The sequence below is a fragment of the Gopherus evgoodei genome, chromosome 4 (assembly GCF_007399415.2).
Source record: "Gopherus evgoodei ecotype Sinaloan lineage chromosome 4, rGopEvg1_v1.p, whole genome shotgun sequence".
In the NCBI taxonomy this organism is placed as follows: Eukaryota; Metazoa; Chordata; order Testudines; family Testudinidae; genus Gopherus; species Gopherus evgoodei.
In genome coordinates, this window is record NC_044325.1 from 144,463,202 (window position 1) to 144,481,956 (window position 18,755).

Consider the following 18,755-nt stretch of genomic DNA (forward strand, 5'->3'; position numbering starts at 1 on the left):
AATGCAAAAGTAAATAGCATTAACTAGTTTTTAAAAAAAAACTTTCACTGTTTAATCATCTAATGATGTGGAAATAACAACATGTAAAGATTTTTTTTAAGCCAGTTAAACACAGGACTATAGAAATCTAGAAGTGAGAGAGACACAGAGGACCTGTTGAATCATCCTGTCCCAGCAAAGGCAGGATTGTTCTCTGCAGCACTTCCCTACCATTTTAGTCCATGCTAGTTTTAAAAGTTCCAGGTAATAGGGCTTCCACTACTTCCCTTCTCCCCCCCCCCCCCCCGCCAAAAAATAATAGTAATAATAATAATCCATTGCCATCAAAATTTTTCCTAAGATTCAGCATCAGCTTTCTTTGGAGTTCTAATGATATAAAAAGCCTCCTTTAAAGAAGCAAAAGCAACTTTGAGTTTTACTCTTGAATTCTGGAGTCCATATTTTATTGAATTAGTTTCTCTCCTTTCCTGCTGTTCAGCCCATATGATGCAAATCAGCACTTCAGTGATCTACAGGAATGTGGGGGGAAAAAAAAAACTAACTTGGGTCTTGAAAGGTATTTTTATAGAAAATATTTACGTCAATGTGACAAGATGGTGAAGGTCTGATGAACCATTATCTGCAGGAACATAATGCAACATATCAAATTGAGACTATAAATTACTTTTTTAGGTTACCTTTCTTCTGTGGCCTAAACAGATAGTTTGAATGTGACACTTCTGTGAATATTCATTAAATTCTCTATTTCTATGTAACCATTTTGTCAACTACAGCAGTTATGAATGCATTGTGTGCCTTATGTCCTTGTGATATAACTTATCATTAACAGCTCTGTCTTAACATATAAATGTTGTTTCAGTATATTACTGTTTTGTTAATACAAGAACAAATATTTTCTCCAGAAGAATATTAATAATACAAAGCCCATGTTGGATTTTCATTTCTGGTGTAAGGGTGCAATTATATCCTTAAATCTGAGACTTCATTCAGTAGAGGAGTAGCAGCATACGAACTTTATATTACAACTTTTAACTGATATAATTGTATATGTGGAGCTTTCCAGCAGGTAGAAGATGCTAAACAAATCTCTGCTGAAGAGCTCAGGTGGTGTTGGTGTGTTTCATAATGGGTTCACTGTGAAACCCTGGGCCCTGACAGTGCTACAAAAGTACTGTTAACTCTTCAGCAGTACTCTGTGGTATTCTTGGTGTACAGTTGAATAAGATTCTTCTATAACATGATTAGTCAGTGGAAGAAACTAATATGTCCTGAAACAGTGTTGTTATAGATGACCCCATTGCCTTTCCAGTGCTCTAAACAGTTGAGTGTTAGGGGGAGGGAGCATAGATAGTCTAGTTCTCATGTATTTAGGATATGTAATGGCAAATTACAAAGTTAGCTAACTTTGATTACAGATTAATTCTACTCCATTAACTTTTTTCTGTTTTGGACGAGACCTCTGAGAAGAAACACCATGAACTGTGCTTTAATTGGAAATTAGTTTATAATTATTTTAGAGTTACATTAACACAAACAAAACACATCTTTCAAACAGAACATAAAATGAAAAAACTCATTATCCTAAACCTCTGGAGTGAAGTCAAGATATTATGCATTTTTACTTTGGTTATAACTTTGTCTTTATTTTGCTTTTGCAGGAAAGATGCCTGTCATTCTGGCAGTGCTGATTACTAATTTGTTCATCAGACAATGAACATGATATTGGAAGAAAATGGAAAAATTGAGGGGAAACCTCATATGATTGCACTAAACTTCTCGCATGATCCCAGATTCCTCTCACTACAGTTGTATTCAGCGTTGTGGATTTTGCTGTTGCAAGCAAGAACCTATTGAGATTTCTGTTTGGAGGTTTCTATCTTGAAGTACTTATCCCTTTTAAAATACAGATTCATGATGCCAAAGATACTCATTGAACTGCTGTAGGCTTTTGTTAATTCAAATCTATCCTCTGTTAAATCAGATTTCCAGAATGAGTGTTCCTTTGCTCTCATGTCCAGGAAACTCCAAAAACAATAACAAAAAACAACCCCAACTGTTCTTACCCCAAGTCTTGTGTTCAGTGTGGCATCCCAGAGTGAAGTGTATGGATGTGTGTAAGACTCAAGTGTTCAGTGTCCACACTATCAAATTTGTTAAGCTTGTACCGAGAGCCAAAATAACTTACCTGTTTCCTTATGAGCACTTTCTGATAAGCAAGCAGTAAAATGGTTATACTTGTGAGCAAATTCTTCTGTAATCCATCCCTAAATGAAATGTCTTTATATTTCAGTACTTGAAAATAAGTTTGGTAGCATTTAAAGCAAACTTATTACATTCAGGAAATTCTCTGCTGTGAGAAGGTGTTCATCACCAAATACTGTTTTGTCATAACTGAAAACATAATTTATTTGTATTTATACAAGTTGTACAGAATTTTACTTGGCAATCTGCATATTTATCATATGAAAACTGGAATTTCTCTGTTGTACTTAAGTCATTTCTCTGAATAAAAGGAATATGTTACAAAGACTATATCATCCTGACTTTTTTTTTTTTTCCCCCTATGCATTAAAATAGAAACTGTCTCTATAGCGATGTAAAACTGTGATTTGAAATCTACCCCTCTACTGTGATCTGGTCACTGCTTTCCAGAGCAGATGAACCTAGTACTACTTTTTTGCACCCCCCATCCTCCCCTCTCTCCCCCCCCCAAAAATCCATGATTTCCTAGGGCATGGATCTTTCTAGCAAGGGGTAGCACTTTATCAGCCTTGTAACAATGCACTGTTAAGAAACTGCAGGATGTATGTCTTCTGTGGGATCACTTGTGCAGTAAGCTATTATCCAAACTGAATGCAAGTGTGATCGTGTAACCCACACACCACCTGGGTGTGGTGGTCTGTCCCATCTAGTGTCACAGAGATGTTTTAGAGACATAAAATGAGTCTGCTCTACTAAAGACATAAAATGAGTCTGCTAAAGCCAGTTGGTTCAATCCTGCCTGTGTTACAATAGGATTAGGATCTATGTGATAGAAACAGATTTCTGATACTCATTAGAAACTGCAAAGAAATTTAATCTAATGATGCTTTGCCTTTGCTCAGATTACCTGAAGGATGTGTCTGGATTTAGATGTTTTAATTTCCCACTGTTGCTAAGGTCATAGCTACACTGGGGATGTGTCCTGATTTTCAGTTAGCAGTTCAAATCCCCAGCATAGCATCAGGTTTGCTCTATTAAGCCTTGCTTTGCACTAGTGCAGCTTATGTTTTCAAGCATGGATAGGTGTAAACTGCACTAATGCAAACTGCAGTTTATGGCAGTTTTCCTGTCTACACTACAGCTGAGCATGATGAAGCTGTACTGGTGTCAGACCACTAGTGGCTGAAAGCAAGACAAAGGCTCAGGCCATGTCTACACTACTGGCTAAATCGTCACGGCTGCAATTGATGCAGCGGTGTCAATTTTAGTTGGTCTGGTGAAGAGGCTAAGTCTATGGGAGAGTTCTCTCCTGTTAATGTCTACTCCATCTCCCTGAGAGGCAGAACCTGTGTTGACAGGAGATTGTTTCCCATTGATGCAGCATGGTGTAGACACGGCTGTAAGTCAACCCAAGTTACGTTGACTTCAGTTAAGTAGCTTGCGTAACTCAGATTTACAGCATTAGTGTAGACAACCCCTCAGTGTACACAAGGCCATCAATGGTGGTAGCATTGGGAAGCTTAGTGTAGATGGGCCAGTGGATGCTATGGGCATTTCCAACACAATTAATGGTATTTTTCAAAAAAGCCTAAGTGAGTTAAGGAGGAAAATTCCAATTGAAATTTGGTGGGAGCTGACTTGAGATGAAAGGGAGTTGATGTGTCACATTAGCTGCCTGTCTCTGTTCTGTAGCATAGTGATTGTGCTCACAGCTTTCCATACAATGAGGTTATAAAATGGAAATGGTTAAAAAACCACTTTAAGGTGGAGTTGAGGCCTCTCAACTGCAGGAAAATAGTAAACAATGTGTAGAATGCACCAAATTTGGTAAAGGTTAGTGAGGGGCAGGGATTGTGAAATAAAACAGATTTTCAAATTTTATTAAAGCTAATGTTTAAAAAAATTATATAATACTTAGGTTGGGAAAAGTGTCTGTACACCTGGGTGTGGTGTTTAGATTATCCACAAACAGTTTTTTAAAGTCATGATACATAGAGTACATAATCAGCAATAACCCACATTAGGTGAATAGATTAAACAATACAGTTTAGATATTAGAATCCAAATACTCAGGTACATAACTCATCAAAAGTTGTACAGAGATTTGGTCGTGGAAAGCAAAGTATATCAATGAAGGGTATTACTAGTTCAGCCTGGCAGTGATTTGTGCTTAGACTAAAGTTTCTGTGGGCAGTAGGGGTGTGTGTGTGTGTGTTGTTTTTTAACATGAATCTGCAGGAGAAGATTAAGGTCTAGCTAACCCAGTGCATGCAGTTTTAAATATGGGATAGAAACTTCAACCTTGTGCATGTTCCTTGATTAACAGAATGGGTTTTAGATACCTGCCTCTTGGGCTGACCTTCAGGAACGAGAGATGCATGAAAGGAAATGCAACTGAAGCCCTGGATAGACAGCATGCTCCTCTTCAGCTGGTTTCACAGCACCAGTACTAGTGCAGGATTTATGAGCACCACCTATAAGTGCTACATCCTTGGAGTTGTTCATGAACTGCACAATTCTAACTAACTTGTTCATAGATGAGGAAAATCCTCCTAGCTACACATTTACCTTAGTTTTGTTCTTGGTGCCTTTTTTCTGCTATTTTCATTGTCTCACTTCCTGCCCTGTGCCCTTTAGGACATGGGGGTTACTTATGACCATGCTAAGAGGGTGTTCTGGGAAGGAGGAACAGGCCCTTAGTAAATTCACAGGTAACCACCCTCTTTGTTCTGTTGAACAAGGCAATCACAGTAAATGCCTGTGACGCTGCAACAGCTGAGCAACTTCTCTTTTTGCAGCAATAATAGAGAATTCGCTCTGAAAAAATTCCCTTCTTAAAACACAGTCTCCATCCAAGAAAGGGCCCATACAGTAGTTTAATGACACCCGCTAGCAAGGCTGTTCCCTTGAATTTCCAAGCTTTTTCAAATGTCAACTGGCAGATGTAAATGCCATCAACAGTGGCAGAATTGCCAAGTCTTTAGAAAACCCAACTCAGGCCTCCAAAAACAGAGGCTGCTTTTAAAAAGCCTGAGATGATGCTTTTAAAAGTACACTTCTGGGGTCTGGGTGTTTTGCCTCTTGGTCACTCAAGTAAGTAACTAGGAGTATTTTATTAATGGAAGTGTATAGTCTCATAATGTTTTGTTTGCAGGGGTCTGGGGGATATGAAAATAAACACTCACTCATGTGAGACGTCTGGTAAAGCAGCAATTTAACAGACGGTTGGACTTTAGGGCTAGATTTTTAAAAAGAAAAAAGGTGAAATCCCCGCTCCGCAGCAGTAAATGACAGAGCTCCCCTAACCCTTGATTTCAACCGAGCCTGGATTTCAGCCTGTGCTTCCTCCCACGTTTTATGGCCCAGACCCCCGCCCCATCTGCACATGGTAAAATCTCCCCCTTGGTGAGAGCTGGGAACGCACCTGCAGCGCCTGGCGCAAAACTCGCACCGAGGAGTGACCCGCGCACGTGGGCTCAGCGGAACAGCGATTCTCGTAGAGCCCCCCCACCCCACGTCCCGCCAGCTGCCCGTTTCCGAGGTGCTGGGGGCAGCGCTAGTTCCTCTCACGCCGCCCGCGGAAAGCCCCCGCCTGGCACCGCTGCCTCGCCCTGGTCCCTCCCTCGGGGCGGAGGCGGCTGCCTGGATATCTCCGCCGGCCCGGGGCTGGGGGGCCACTCGCTGCTACTCAGCGGGGCGGGAGGATGCGACGCGCCTTGCTCCTACTGGGCGGCTTCGCTGCGCTTCTGGTTGCTACCGCCCAGGATGCAGGTGAGGGGCCCATGCTAGAGCCCTGCGCATCCCTCTGGTCTTCTCCGTTCCCTTCTCCCCGCTCCGCCCCAGGCCCATTTCCCCCCCTCCCCGCTTCGCTCTCTGTGGGTTTTCTTCCCTCTCTGCCCCCTGGCAGGTGCATGCAGGTGAGTGGAGCCAGCCCTGGGTGGTTTATCACTCGGGGAAAGTGCTTTCAGCAACCCCCCAACACCACCACAAAAAAGCTGGGATTCGGTGCCTCTGAAGGTTGGTGCCCAGCGCGCCGACTCCAACGGGGCCGTGTCAGGTTCTAAAAAGACACACCGGGGTTAAAGGCCATGTATTGACAGCAGCTCTCCCCTTGTCTTATCCACGCCCTCGTGGGGTCTTAAAGTGGAAAGAATGGTCACAAAACCATCTCTTGTGTCTCTCTCCCTCTATGCTGCTGGGTTACATTTGGCCCTTCGCTCCCCTTGGGACAGTGAAACTAGGCTGGCCAGATTCACTGTCACATGGGCAAGGCCCTTTTTCTTTCTGTGCTTTCCTTTTGCTCATCTGGGAAACAGGCCATAGGGTTAAGGAAGTGTTTTGACATTCTAAGGTAAAAGGTGCTGCTCAGCTGCTTGTTTGTTCTTTTAGGTCAGCAGACCGAATTCTGAATTACCTTACTCAAGCATAACTCCCCACTCACAACCACCAGAGTCTTATTTAACCCGGGACTATGGAATTTCACCTAGTTGTGATTGGCTGACTAGCTAAAGAAAGTCATTGTTGCAATGACATTTATCATGAGGATGTGGGAAGTGAGCTTTGATGCACTGTATTTTTGAAATAGAAGTAGTACTTTATACATAGATAAATATAGTAGGTTGATCAGCACTGTCAAACCACTACCGTTCATTTGCAGAAGTGAAAGATATGTGAAGAATTAAAATATGACATAGATGTACCCTATTTCCTTTGTTCACTGCATTAAACTATAGAGTTACTTAGCTAATGAATGAAATTTTATTTGGGAAGAATGCCTTTGTTTTATCCAGATAATGGTTGCTCCACTTCTTGAAGGAGAATGTCTGCTAAGACTCTTCATAGAGATAGGGGAGGCCAGATTAATATTTCTTTTTTTATGGAAACTCTTTAGTGTAACCACTTCAATCCTGATCCTGCAACTAGTTAATAATCCTACAGGATTGTGACAACATAAAGCGCTAAGTGCCCAGTATTATTAAAATTGGCTAGGACACTGCAGCAGTGACTCTTGTTTCAGGGTAAGGCTTTTATGTCCATGTTAAACTGTGAGTCTTCATGCCATAACTTTTTATTTTGTTGGTGTCCCATCAGTTCTGAAACCCAACTGATTTATAATTTTGCAGATGTCATTGTGGTATTTCAGTGGCCTTCAGGCTGTTAAAATCTGACTGATAAAGGAGTTTGATATCTGCCTTGAATTCGGAAAGCTCAGAAATTTCATTTTTGTAGTGGCAAGCCTCTTAGTTTCCCTTACATTTCTTTCCAATAATTGTTCTAAATAAGAGAAATGATCATTTTTTCTTGTAGTCTGCAGGTAAACTATTAATAATTTTAGGGAAGTGGAGAACCTTCAGGGTTGGTGTAAGAATAGCAAAGCAAGCAGTAGAACTCGAACGCCATTTCCTATAACCGAACCTCTCCGAAAAAGCCCACTCTAAACAGTGTTTCCTATAACTTTGGAAAGGAGACACACAGGAGGTTCTATTATGTCTTCTAGCTGTCTTTGTATCTGCTGATCCATCTAACATGGGAAGTGGTCAGGTACTACAGACATGAATATAAAGCCCTAAGAAAGAAAGAAAAATTATAATGGAATCTAATTTCAAAGGGAAAAGTTAGTAGAATAAAAGAATTAAAGAAAATTTAATAGGACTGGTGTGAGTAGTTTGATTAGATGTTAATTAATAAAAAGTATCAAAGTTCGTATGTAGAGAGGAACAGGCACAGACTGGGGTATTTTAACTCCTGTTTAGTAAAGACTATTTTGTTACTTTTATATAATCATGATTTTTTTTTAAGTTGGAAATCAGTATATCTGAAGTATCAGTACCTTGTTTTCTGAGTTTGCAGGGTGAGAGGTTTTTCTGTGGGAATATATCCAATCATCCATCTAAAGGAATGGAAAGATTTGCAGAGCATCAGGCTCACAGGTGCTCCATGTACACAATCAAAACTGTCGGTGGGAAATAGTCACCAACCCAGCTAACAGAGACTGGAGAACTCAGGCTGAATCTTCATTTATTTATAGAAATGCTTTAGTGTAGAAACTGACATCCCGCTCCTGCAATTACCTGTCACTATGCTCAGGGGTCTGCTTGTTTGGGACAGTTGTAGAATTGGGGGCTAAGGTGTAAATATTAAACATGAGATGTTTTGTTCTAGCTTACCAGCCTGATTCAGAGGAAGGAGGGAGTGAGGTCTAGTGGAGAAAGCACTAGACTGGGACTCAAGGGATCTGGTTACAATGGGGAATTAATTCATATATTTTAAGGCCAGAAGGGATCAGTTATAATTATTTAGTCTCTAGCTGATAGTATCATTGAACAAGGGCATAATTTATGACACTGAGCTAACCAGATGGAAATGGGTGTGTGTGCGTGTGTGTTAATCACTAGTTTAATTATCTGGAAGAATGTTATGAGCTAGATCCTCAGTTCTTTTTTTGGCCATGTCTGTACTAGCGAGCTTACAGCAGCACAGCTGTACTCGTGCAGCTGCGCCGCTGTAAGATTGCTCATATGGCTTCTCTATGCCGACGGGAGAGAGCATTCCCTTTGACAGAATAAAATCACCTCATTGAGCAGTGGTAGGTATGTTGGTGGAAGAAGCATATAGCGCTGTGCACACTACCACTTATGCCAGTGAAATGTATGTCACTCGGGGTGCTTTGCCGACATATGTGGTAGTGTAGACATGGCCTTTGTAAAACTGTTGTTTTATCTGCCTGCACCTGCTACGTTTGCAATTTATGTACCAACACAGTAGATGTGGCTTTTCTTTCTCATGTGTGTTTCCTTTCTTGCTAGTTGGCTGTGGAGTCCCAATGAGGTTACATTTTGCTGAGCTGAGGAATGAGTATAAAAATCAGAATTACTTTTCCGTTGGAAAGACTGCAAAATACAAATGTCGGCCTGGATATGGAAGTGACCCACAGCTACAACCCACTATTACATGTCTTGAAAATGGAAGGTGGTCAGAAGCACTCGAGTTCTGTAAAAGTGAATATTTTGGTTCTGTTGTTAGAAAAAGGTCTTAAAGGCACAAGGTTGTATCCACGCTGCAAAAATGTAACATATCTTTAAATAGTTAATAATGACTAGTAAAGCTCTCTAGCTGTGTCTATTCTGGGCTCTTCTAAACGACATCTTTTGGGGGAGTGTTACATATGGATAGATCTTGGGGATAATTGTTGCATTGAAAGAGAGAAGCTTATTCCTTCCCTTGTTCTCTACCAGAGAAATCGTGTGGTCATCCAGGAGAGCCGGAGAACGGCAGAGTTATTATAACAGATATCCAATTTGGGTCAACGGTCCACTACGCGTGTGAAGAAGGGTGAGTTTCAAACTGCCTGAGCTGACTACTTGTGCTTAGCTTGCAGCTGTGGAACACAAGTGAATATCCTCTTATTCCCCCAACTCCTGAAAGCAGTTTACTCTTTCATACTGAAGCAGCACTCCATCTCCTTGACTCAATCAGTATCATTTTTTTATGCAGGGAAAGATGGATTGGCATAAGCCTCCCTTTTTTCTTCATTTGTCCTCTGCCATTTATTGTACAAACTTTAGTTGCAATTTGGCCAGCTGAATGCTCTGCCTGCAGGTGCTGGGTGAGCACAGAGGTCTCCTGTGGAGAGTAGGATCCAAGTGACCAGGGCAAACCCTGGAATCTCTCTTGGATTTTACCCCTGCTTTGACATGGGAACAGTTCTTCTGAATAATTTGAAATGGCTGCCTTTCCTCAGGGCCATGCAGAGCAGGGGCTCCATGGCTAACTTTCAATCTATCTGCAAGGACAAACCCAGCTCGGAGAGCCGTCTGAGTTACAGCTTTGGGGATATGGTGTCAGAAGGGCTGTTGCCTGCCCCCTCCTTTGAAAGATTCAGACTGTGCTTCAGCGGCCTGAAAAGCAGAGGTCTGCAGGACTGGTTGGAACATTTGTAGAGAGTGTCACGTCTCTGTTGAAAAAGGAAGAATCTCTTCTCGCATAAAGTACCATGTCACAGAAAATGGCCTTAGCAGCTGCTGGCGCTGAACTCTAGACCCAGCTCTGCATTGTTTTATTCGGCAATATCTGTGCATATGGACCTGTGTGATGCGGTAGCTTATAGCACCTGGATGGGTTACGACTAGCATGATTGATTATCTCAACCTAGCCAGACCCCAGCTGGGTCTGCCTGGCCCACAAAAACCTATCCACTCTAACACAAAAATTATAAAACCAAAATGGAGCAGGCATAATAATAATCCCCCAACAGCCTGCCCCGAAGTGTAAATGTTACTAGTTTGCATGTGGTTTGTGATTCCGTGGCAGGGAATGTCCCTGCTGATGTGGTGAGGAGGACTTGAGGGCACAGGAAGAACATTTGGATCCTCTGGCTCAAAGAATGCCAGCTCATTGGGCCTACATAGGATTCTGTTCCATGGTTTAATTCTACAGGGGGCTGGGGAGTTCTGAGTTGGCGAAGAGCCTTTTCTCCTATGATCATCACTCAGTAGTTGGTATTGGTTCCCATCTGCTGTTGCTCGGGAGAAGAACTTCCCAAATAACTGAGCTTCCCAGGAGAACTCCTGCACCAAAGGACTAGGTAACAACTGATAACCCCCTCTGCTTAACTCCAGGCACCGGTTGATTGGACAGCCTTATAGACAGTGTGAGATTTATGGCATGCGTGTTGCATGGAGTGGTGAAGTTCCCATTTGCGAGCGTAAGTAAATTACAAATATCGGTCCAGGTGCTAACGTGAGCACTTGTGTCTCTTATCTGCTTGCCTCTTAAATGTTAATAAACGGGTAGGGAAGCTTTATGATCCCCACTTTCGTGAGGGAGAACTGAGAAACAGAAATTAAGTGATGTACCCCTGGTGATATAGGGAATTGGTCAATAACAGAGCCAAAATTTTAATCCAGATCTCCAGATACCTTAACCACAAGAGCATCTTGGGTTGATAGGTGTGTGTGAAGGGGTTTTTATCCCCGGAAGACGTTTCTTGTTTCGTAAGAACTTAGTCTTTCTTTGACAAGTGAGTAAATGAAAAAGGTACTGACCTTAGTATGGCAGCAATGTTCATGTGTCTGATGAAGTGAGTATTCACTCACGAAAGCTTGTGCTCCAATACATCTATTAGTCTATAATGTGCCACAGGATTCTTTGTTGCTTTTTACAGATCCAGACTAACATGGCTACCCCGATGATACTTGCTACCAGGATGGTTATTGGCCTTTCTGCATTTTTAAATAAAGTAACAAGTGTGCCCGATAGGGATTTGTATTAATCCAAAATTAGACAAGAAGCTCATTACCTGCACTTCAAGGCATGCATGTGCCCTGGTAGTGTGGACACCAGTTTATTGTGCAGCAGGAAAATAGTGTGTTTTTCTGTGTTTGATTGGGATGGAACACCTTGATTTTAAAACAGTATGCAGTGAAGTCCCTTCCTCAATAGAGTGTTATATAAAACTCCTGCTGAAAGCGTGGAGATGCCACACTTCCTGTATACTAGGCCAGTGGCTCTCAACCTTTCCAGACTACTGTACCCCTTTCAGCAATCTAATTTGTGTTGTGTACCCCTAAATTACACCTCACTTCAAATCTGCTTGCTTACTAAATGAGCCATAAAAATTAATAGCACACTACTACTGAAAAATTGCTTACTTTCTAATTTTTACCACATATAATTATAAAATAAATCAATGGGAATATAATGATTGTACTAATGTTTCAGTGTATAGTAGATAAAGCAGCATAAACAAGTCACTGTATGCATTTTTCATTTGTATTGACTTTGCTACTGCTTTTTATGTAGCTTGTTGTAAAACTAGGCAAATATCTAGATGAGTTGATTTATCATAGAATTGTGGGACTGGAAGGGACCTTGAGAGGTCATCTAGTGCTGTCCCGTGCACTCATGGCAGGACCAATTATTATCTAGACCATTCCTGACAGGTGTTTGTGTAACCTGCTTTTAAAAAATCCCCAATGACAGAGATTCCATAAGCTCCTTAGGCAATTTATTCCAGGGCTTAACCACCCTGACAGTTAGGAAGTTTTACCTAATGTCCAACCTAAACCTCCCTTGCTGCAATTTAAGCCCATTGCTTCTTCTCCTATCCTAAGAGGTTAAGAAGAACAATTTTTCTCCCTCCTCCTTGTAACAACCTTTTATATACTTGAAAACTGTTGTCATGTCCTCTCTGTCTTCTCTTTTCCAGACTAAACAAACCCAATTTTTTCAATCTTCCCTCATAGGTCATGTTTTCTAGACCTTTAATCATTTTTGTTGCTCTTCTCTGGACTCTTTCCAGTTTGTCCACCCCCTTCCTGAAATGTGGCGGTGCACAGAACTGGACACAATACTCGAGCTGATAACTAATCAGCACGGAGTAGAGTGGAAGAATTACTTCTTGTGTCTTGCTTACAACACTCCTGCTACTATATCCCAGAATGATGTTCGCTTTTTTTGCAACAGCGTTACACTGTTGATTCATATTTAGCTTGTGGTCCACTATCGCCCCAGATCCCATTTTGCAGTACTCCTTCCTAGGCAGACATTGCCCATTTTGTATGCGTGCAACTGATTGTTCCTTCCTAAGTGGAGTACTTTGCATTTGTCCTTATTTCATCCTGTTTACTTCAGGCCATTTCTACAGTTTGTCTAGAACATTTTGAATTTCAATCCTATCCTCCAAAGCACTTCCAACCCCTCCCAGCTTGGTATCGTCCGCAACCGCAATAAGTGTACTCTCTATGTCATTATCTAAACCATTGATGAAGATATTGAGCAGAACCGGACACGGAACTGATCTCTGCAGGACCCCACTTGTTATGTCCTTCCAGCATGTCTGTGAACCACTGACAACTACTTTCTGGGAACAGTTTTTCAACCACTTTTGCACCCACCTAATGGTAGCTCCATCTAGGTTGCATTTCCCTAGTTTCTTTATGAGAAGGTCATGTTAAAGAGTATCAAAAGCTTTACATAAAGTCAAGATATACCACATCTACCGCTTCCACCCCATCCACAATGCTTCTTATCCTTCAAAAAAAGTTATCAGGTTGGTCTGACACGATTTGTTTTTGACAGATCCATGATGGCTGTTACTTATCACCTTATTATCTTCTAGATGTTTGCAAATTGATTGCTTAATTATTTGCTCCATTATCTTTCCGGGTACAGAAAGTTAAGATGACTGGTCTGTAATTCCCTGAGTTGTCCTTATTTCCCTTTTTATTGATGAGCACTATATTTGCCCCTTTCCAGTCTTCTGGAATCTCTCCTGTCTTCCATGACTTTTCAAAGATAATTGCTAATGGTTCAGATATCTCCTTGAGAGTCAGCTCCTTGAGAATTCTAGGATGCATTTCATCAGGCTCTGGTGACTTGAAGACATCTAATTTATCTAAGTAGTTTTTAACTTCTTTCCCTATTTTAGCCTCTTCTGATCCTACCTCATTTTCACTGGTATTCACAATGTTAGATGTTCAATCACCACCAACCTTCTTGGTGAAAATGGAAACAAAGTCGTCATTAAGCACCTCTGTCATTTCCACATTTTCTGTTATTGTTTTTCCCCCTTCGTTGAGTAATGGTCCTATCTTGTCCTTGGTCTTCCTCTTACTGCTAATGTATTTATGAAATGTTTTCTTGTTACCCTTTACATCTCTAGCTAGTTTGATCTCATTTTGTGCCTTGGCCTTACTAATTTTATCTTTACATACTTGTGTTATTTATTTATCTTCATCCTTTGTAATTTGAGCTTTTTTCCACTTTTTGTAGGACTCTTTTTTTTATTTTTTATTTCTAGATCATTGAAGATCTCCTGGGCAAGCCAGAGTGGTCTCTTGCCATACTTCCTATCTTTCCTATGCACTGGGATAGTTTGCTCTTGTGGCCTTAATAATGTCTCTCTGAAAAACTGTTAACTGTCTTCAGTTGTTTTTCCCCTTAGACTTGCTTCCCCTGGGATCTTACCTACCAGCTCCCTGAGTTTGCTACAGTCTGCCTTCTTGAAATCCATTTTCTTTATCTTTATTTATCCCAGGAAAATTTCTGTGTACCCCTGGTTGAGAACCACTGTACTAGCGAATGTCTCTGAGAAACAAAGGTTGTCATTTTCTGGGACAGAGAAGTGAAAGTAGCCCATGAAAGGGCAGTCTCAAACTACAGGTAGAGAACAGTAGTGAGATAAGTTCCCTTACTTCTGTGAATAGCTTCTGTTGTTAATCAACCATGAACCAGTCTACTCATCAGTAAGACAGTAAAATGTTATTAAAGCTAATCTTAAAAAAGTTATATAATACATAGGTTGGGAAAAGAGTGTCTGTACCTCTGGGTATAGTACTTAGATTATCCACAAATATAAAGTTAATTTTTAAAAGTCATATGACACATGATCAGCAATAACCCAAATTTAGGTGAATTGATTTAACAATAGAGTTTAGATACTCAAATCTGAATACTGGGATACATCACTCATGAAAGTTGCACAGAGATTTGGTTGTGGAAAGCAAAATATATCAATGAGTGGAGATTGTCCCTCTGTAATTGAGAATTCGGTTGGTTGTCCATTTAGAAAATACAATGCATGAGGAAAGTATTTCAGTTACTTTCCTGACTGTGCTTCTCATCGGCACTCCAGCTCATCCCTCCTGCTATTGCCAATGTCCAGTGACATGTTCTGTGTAGATGTCCCTTGACCGACCATGCGTTGCTGCATCAGCCGAGAGTAGTAATGACCGATTCTGCATTATCTCAGTACTCTCTCGTTACTGGGGTCCATGTGCCTAAAGCTCTGATGATCAGTGCATGTGTCTGGCCAATTAGCTCGTGTCTTAGTAAATCACTTTGGTGAGTTATGTAACTTCAGTGCCCAATCAACTGAGACATCCCTGGGCCATCTCTTGTTGGGCTAGATCATTCTAGTGGTTTCATAGCTAGTGCACCTCATTTTCTTTAGCAGATCAAGTAACTGGAGCTGCTTCCTTTCCAGTATGAATTCAAAATATCTTGTGTCTCTCCAGGTATTCCGTGTCTTCCGCCTCCTGACATCCCCAATGGAAGACACACTGGAGTGATAATGGATGTCTTCTCTTACGGATCAGTTGTAACCTACAAATGTGACAGTGGTTACCCGCTCACTGGAGAGGCCTCTATTCACTGTACAACCAAGGACGGGCTAAATGGAGAGTGGAGTGCGCGTCCCCCTCGTTGTGGAGGTGAGTTTTGAATGAGCGTAGGCCTCCCAGCCCTGCTCTTTTATGTATAGAAAGTCCAGGTTCAGACAAACCCACAAATGTGAGACTCCAGTTAAATCCCTGCACTTAGTGTGCCTTCCCGTGGCAACATCTCCACAAGATTTCCGTGATTCATGTTAGACAGGGAGTGAATAGCTCCAGAGAAGGGCTGAAGATTTGAGGTGGAAACTGGTACCTTTGGATGCACCCGTAGAGCAGCTCTGTTAGCAGAGCAGCTAGGCTCACAGGTGAATAGGAATGCTGTTAAATGTCTTTAACCCTAGCGGCAAAGGGTGACACTGGGGAATGTTAGTCGAGGAGCTGGTGGGTTTAAGATTCTAGATTGCATGCCCAGGCCACTGTCCTAGGTGCTCTGCACCCCAAGCAGATGGCTCTAAGAAACCCTAATCTAATGACATAGGTGACCATGTATGGCACTGGGATATTTGTGTTAATTTGTGCAGGAAGGAACTGAGGGATGAGAGGCTGTGTGTGCCTGTGCTGAATATGTGTGCTGGTTGTGTTGTGCGGGTGGTTGTTCCGATTTGTGTCTGCAGGTGACGAGGGAGTGGTGTGTGCTGCAGGGAGAGGCTATTTTGTGTGTGGTGATTGCGGTGTGTGGGTGGTTTGGAAGAACTGCAGCAGTTGGGCCAAAGAATCCACTCTCTATGCAGTCCCCTCACACCACTGACCCATTCCAACAGCAAGGGTTAACTTATTTCTGACATCACAATGGTCTGGCGCTGTTGGCATAGCTAGACGCACAGCTTCCTGTATTTTCAAGTGGGAATAATATAGGCTAGTGCAACAAGTTACAGGGTAAAGTCTAAAGATGGCTTGAGAGCTGAGTAGGGTGGAGAGATTTTTTTTTCTTCCTCTCTGGCCCTGCTTCACCTAAAGCATTTCTTTTTCAGAGGTTAGATGCTCAGCCCCGCAGATCCGGAATGGAAGAAGAGTATCTGATGACAGACATGTCTATTCGTATAAAGACAATGTTACCTTTGTGTGTGATCCTGGCTACACCATGAAGGGTGACAGTCTGAGTCAGTGCCAAACTGATGACACGTGGGATCCACCTTTGCCGGTCTGTGAGCTAGGCAAGTGTCAAAACTCTGATTTGTTCTTATTATGCATCTAGAAACAGGTTTCCCTTCTGTCTGACCTGTGAGCACCTCCAGCACTAACCCAGTTTGGATCTGTCCTGCCTGATGCTCACCTCAAATCAGGAGACTTTACAGACTGGTTTGATGGGAGAAGTGGATGGTCCCAATTGTTAGGAACAGACCCAGAACTTTGTCCCTTCTGTTTGCTGCAATCCTTGTTCTTCCCCACAATGCATTTAGCAGTTATAATTCCTCAAACTGCACCAGCTGTGAGAAGTGACCCAAGTTGGCAAGAGCTGTGGGTCTGCGGAGGGGAATTTCTGTAACTTAAAGGTGAAAGCAGAGCACTTTTATCTTCCTCTGCTCAGGATCCTCATGTCTGTCCCATCTTGAAATGGGAACTGGAAGTGATTTAGAAGATGATTTTCAATTACTTCTTGGTCCACCGCAGCATTTGCAGGTACTTCTGCTTCCTCTGCTGAATTTCACAATTAACCTGAAATTTCTATCAATTTTGAGCAATCCTTCCAGTAACTTCACAAATTTTTCACTCTTCCTTTGGATGTGGAATACGACCCTCTCGTTCCTACATACTGAATGATCATGAACTAACTTTTATTTTTCCCCCAAAACTGGTCTTGCAGTCAACCTCTTTTCTATAATGGGGTGGGGATGAGATTGTTGCAAACAAGGCCCGCTCTAACTGTTTTGCCATCCCAAGCGAAAAAGAAGAGTGGCGCCCTGCCATATCCCCCCCGAGCACCACGCCGCCCGAAGACCCGCCCCTGAGCACCGCACAAGCCCTCGCCCCCCCAGCGAAGTGCCGCCTGAAGCCTCCGCCCCACCTCCGAGCCCCATGCCAAGCCCCCTTCCCCCCAGCACCGCACTGCTCGAAGCCCCGCCCCCTGAGCGCCACGCCACACAACCCCCAGAGAGCCGCGCCATGCCAAGCCCCGCCCCCTATGAGCGCCACGCTGCCCAAAGCCCCGCCCCCCCGAGCACCAGGCCACACCAAGCCCCCCCTCTGAGCTCCGCGCCGCACCAGGCCCCTGCTCCCCCAGTGCTGCGCTGCCCGAAGCCCCGCCCCCCCGAGAGCCGTACTACACCACGCCCCTGCCACCTAGCACCGCGTTGCCCCGAGCGCCGCGCCAAGGCCCCACCCCCGAGCTCCGCCCTGCCCGAAGCCCCGCCCCCAAGCACCATGCCGCCAAAACAAACAAACAAACCCCTCCAGTGCTGCCCCCAATGAACCCCCCCCAAAAAAAAAGAGCGCCGCCCCACCCCAAAGTGCTGCCCCAAATACGTGCTTGGTTGGCTGGTTCCTGGAGCCAGCCCTGGTTACAAATGAGTAGAAGATTCAGAAAAGCAGTAGGCTGTTAGGACTTGCAATGTAAGATACTAAATCGCTACCCTAAAATGTCAAGTGATTTTTGGTTGCCCAAAATGCTCGGTGCGTCAGACATGTAAAAGGATTTAAACTGAGACCACAAGAACTTTGAGACAAGCCACCAATTCAGCAAATTCCACAGCTGGAGACTAAACTTCCACTGAGAGAGACAGGCCAAAAGTCACCTTGTGTTTGAATGCGACCCTGGTTACACCTTGAGCGGTAGCCCCCGAGACTCGGTGCCAAGATGATGGTAGATGGGATCCTCCTGTCCCTGTCTGTGAAAGAAGTAAGTTTGATTAAGGTTTTGGTGGTGGATTATCTTTGATCCCATTGTGATGAGCAAGATCTGGGAGGGCTGAGCGTCGAGGCCAAAAGGATTTTGGGATTAGTTTGAGATCTGAAAAAGAGAATTCAAATATCTGTGTAGCTATCACAGTGTTTCCTGTGCTCCTTTCCATAGTTTCTGTGTTTATCCACTCTCCAAGAAAATCCCTGAAGAACTGAATTCTGGCTAGGTTTGCCCACCTAACCCCCCTCCTATACAACCAATGAATCATCCCAAAGTGGTGGGATTCCCAAAGTAAACCCAAAATATACAGTGGAAATAGCCCTTAAAGCCTTACTAAGATGACTGGGAACATGTCTGTGGGTGTCAAGAAGTATGATTGTGTCATCATGCTTTACAGGTATTTGGGGGCTGTGAATGAGGTGGAGGGAATGAAGGTAGGTCACTTTACGCCAGGTGTGCTTTAGCCTCACTGCTCTTGTGTTGGGCATGATTCAATATGCACATGAGGATCTTTTCCCTTCTATAGATTAGCCAGCATGAGC

At 42.9% G+C, this 18,755-nt stretch overlaps 3 protein-coding genes across 5 annotated transcripts in view; all 3 read left to right on the top strand.

Annotated features, from left to right (window-relative positions):
* Positions 1 to 2,532, top strand: part of LOC115651277 (complement receptor type 2-like) — an 87,307-nt gene extending 84,775 nt beyond the window's left edge. Inside the window, exon 21 of the mRNA XM_030562216.1 lies at positions 1,659 to 2,532. Coding sequence (XP_030418076.1) covers positions 1,659 to 1,714 — 56 coding nt within the window. The 3' untranslated portion in view covers positions 1,715 to 2,532. The remainder of the gene's footprint in view (positions 1 to 1,658) is intronic.
* Positions 2,533 to 5,905: 3,373 nt separating this feature from the next.
* On the top strand, positions 5,906 to 16,569 carry LOC115651278 (complement component receptor 1-like protein). The gene is made up of 6 exons (XM_030562217.1): positions 5,906 to 5,973; positions 9,009 to 9,200; positions 9,438 to 9,534; positions 10,821 to 10,906; positions 15,219 to 15,413; positions 16,346 to 16,569. Exons 1-6 carry the CDS (start codon positions 5,907 to 5,909, stop codon positions 16,567 to 16,569), a joined length of 861 nt encoding a protein of 286 aa, XP_030418077.1. The 5' UTR covers position 5,906.
* A 1,587-nt stretch (positions 16,570 to 18,156) lies between these two features.
* LOC115650943 (complement receptor type 1-like) overlaps positions 18,157 to 18,755 on the top strand; it is a 57,008-nt gene continuing 56,409 nt past the window's right edge. For all 3 annotated transcript variants that reach the window (XM_030561634.1, XM_030561635.1, XM_030561636.1), the window contains exon 1: positions 18,157 to 18,210. In XM_030561634.1, coding sequence (XP_030417494.1) covers position 18,210 — 1 coding nt within the window. In that variant the 5' untranslated portion in view covers positions 18,157 to 18,209. The remainder of the gene's footprint in view (positions 18,211 to 18,755) is intronic.

Coding starts and splice junctions, on each gene's coding strand:
- LOC115651278 (XM_030562217.1), top strand. CDS start 5,907: ATGCGACGCGCCTTGCTCCTACTGGGCGGCTTCGCTGCGCTTCTGGTT. Junction 9,535..10,820: donor CACTACGCGTGTGAAGAAGG/GTGAGTTTCAAA, acceptor GCTTAACTCCAG/GCACCGGTTGATTGGACAGC. Junction 10,907..15,218: donor TGAAGTTCCCATTTGCGAGC/GTAAGTAAATTA, acceptor GTGTCTCTCCAG/GTATTCCGTGTCTTCCGCCT.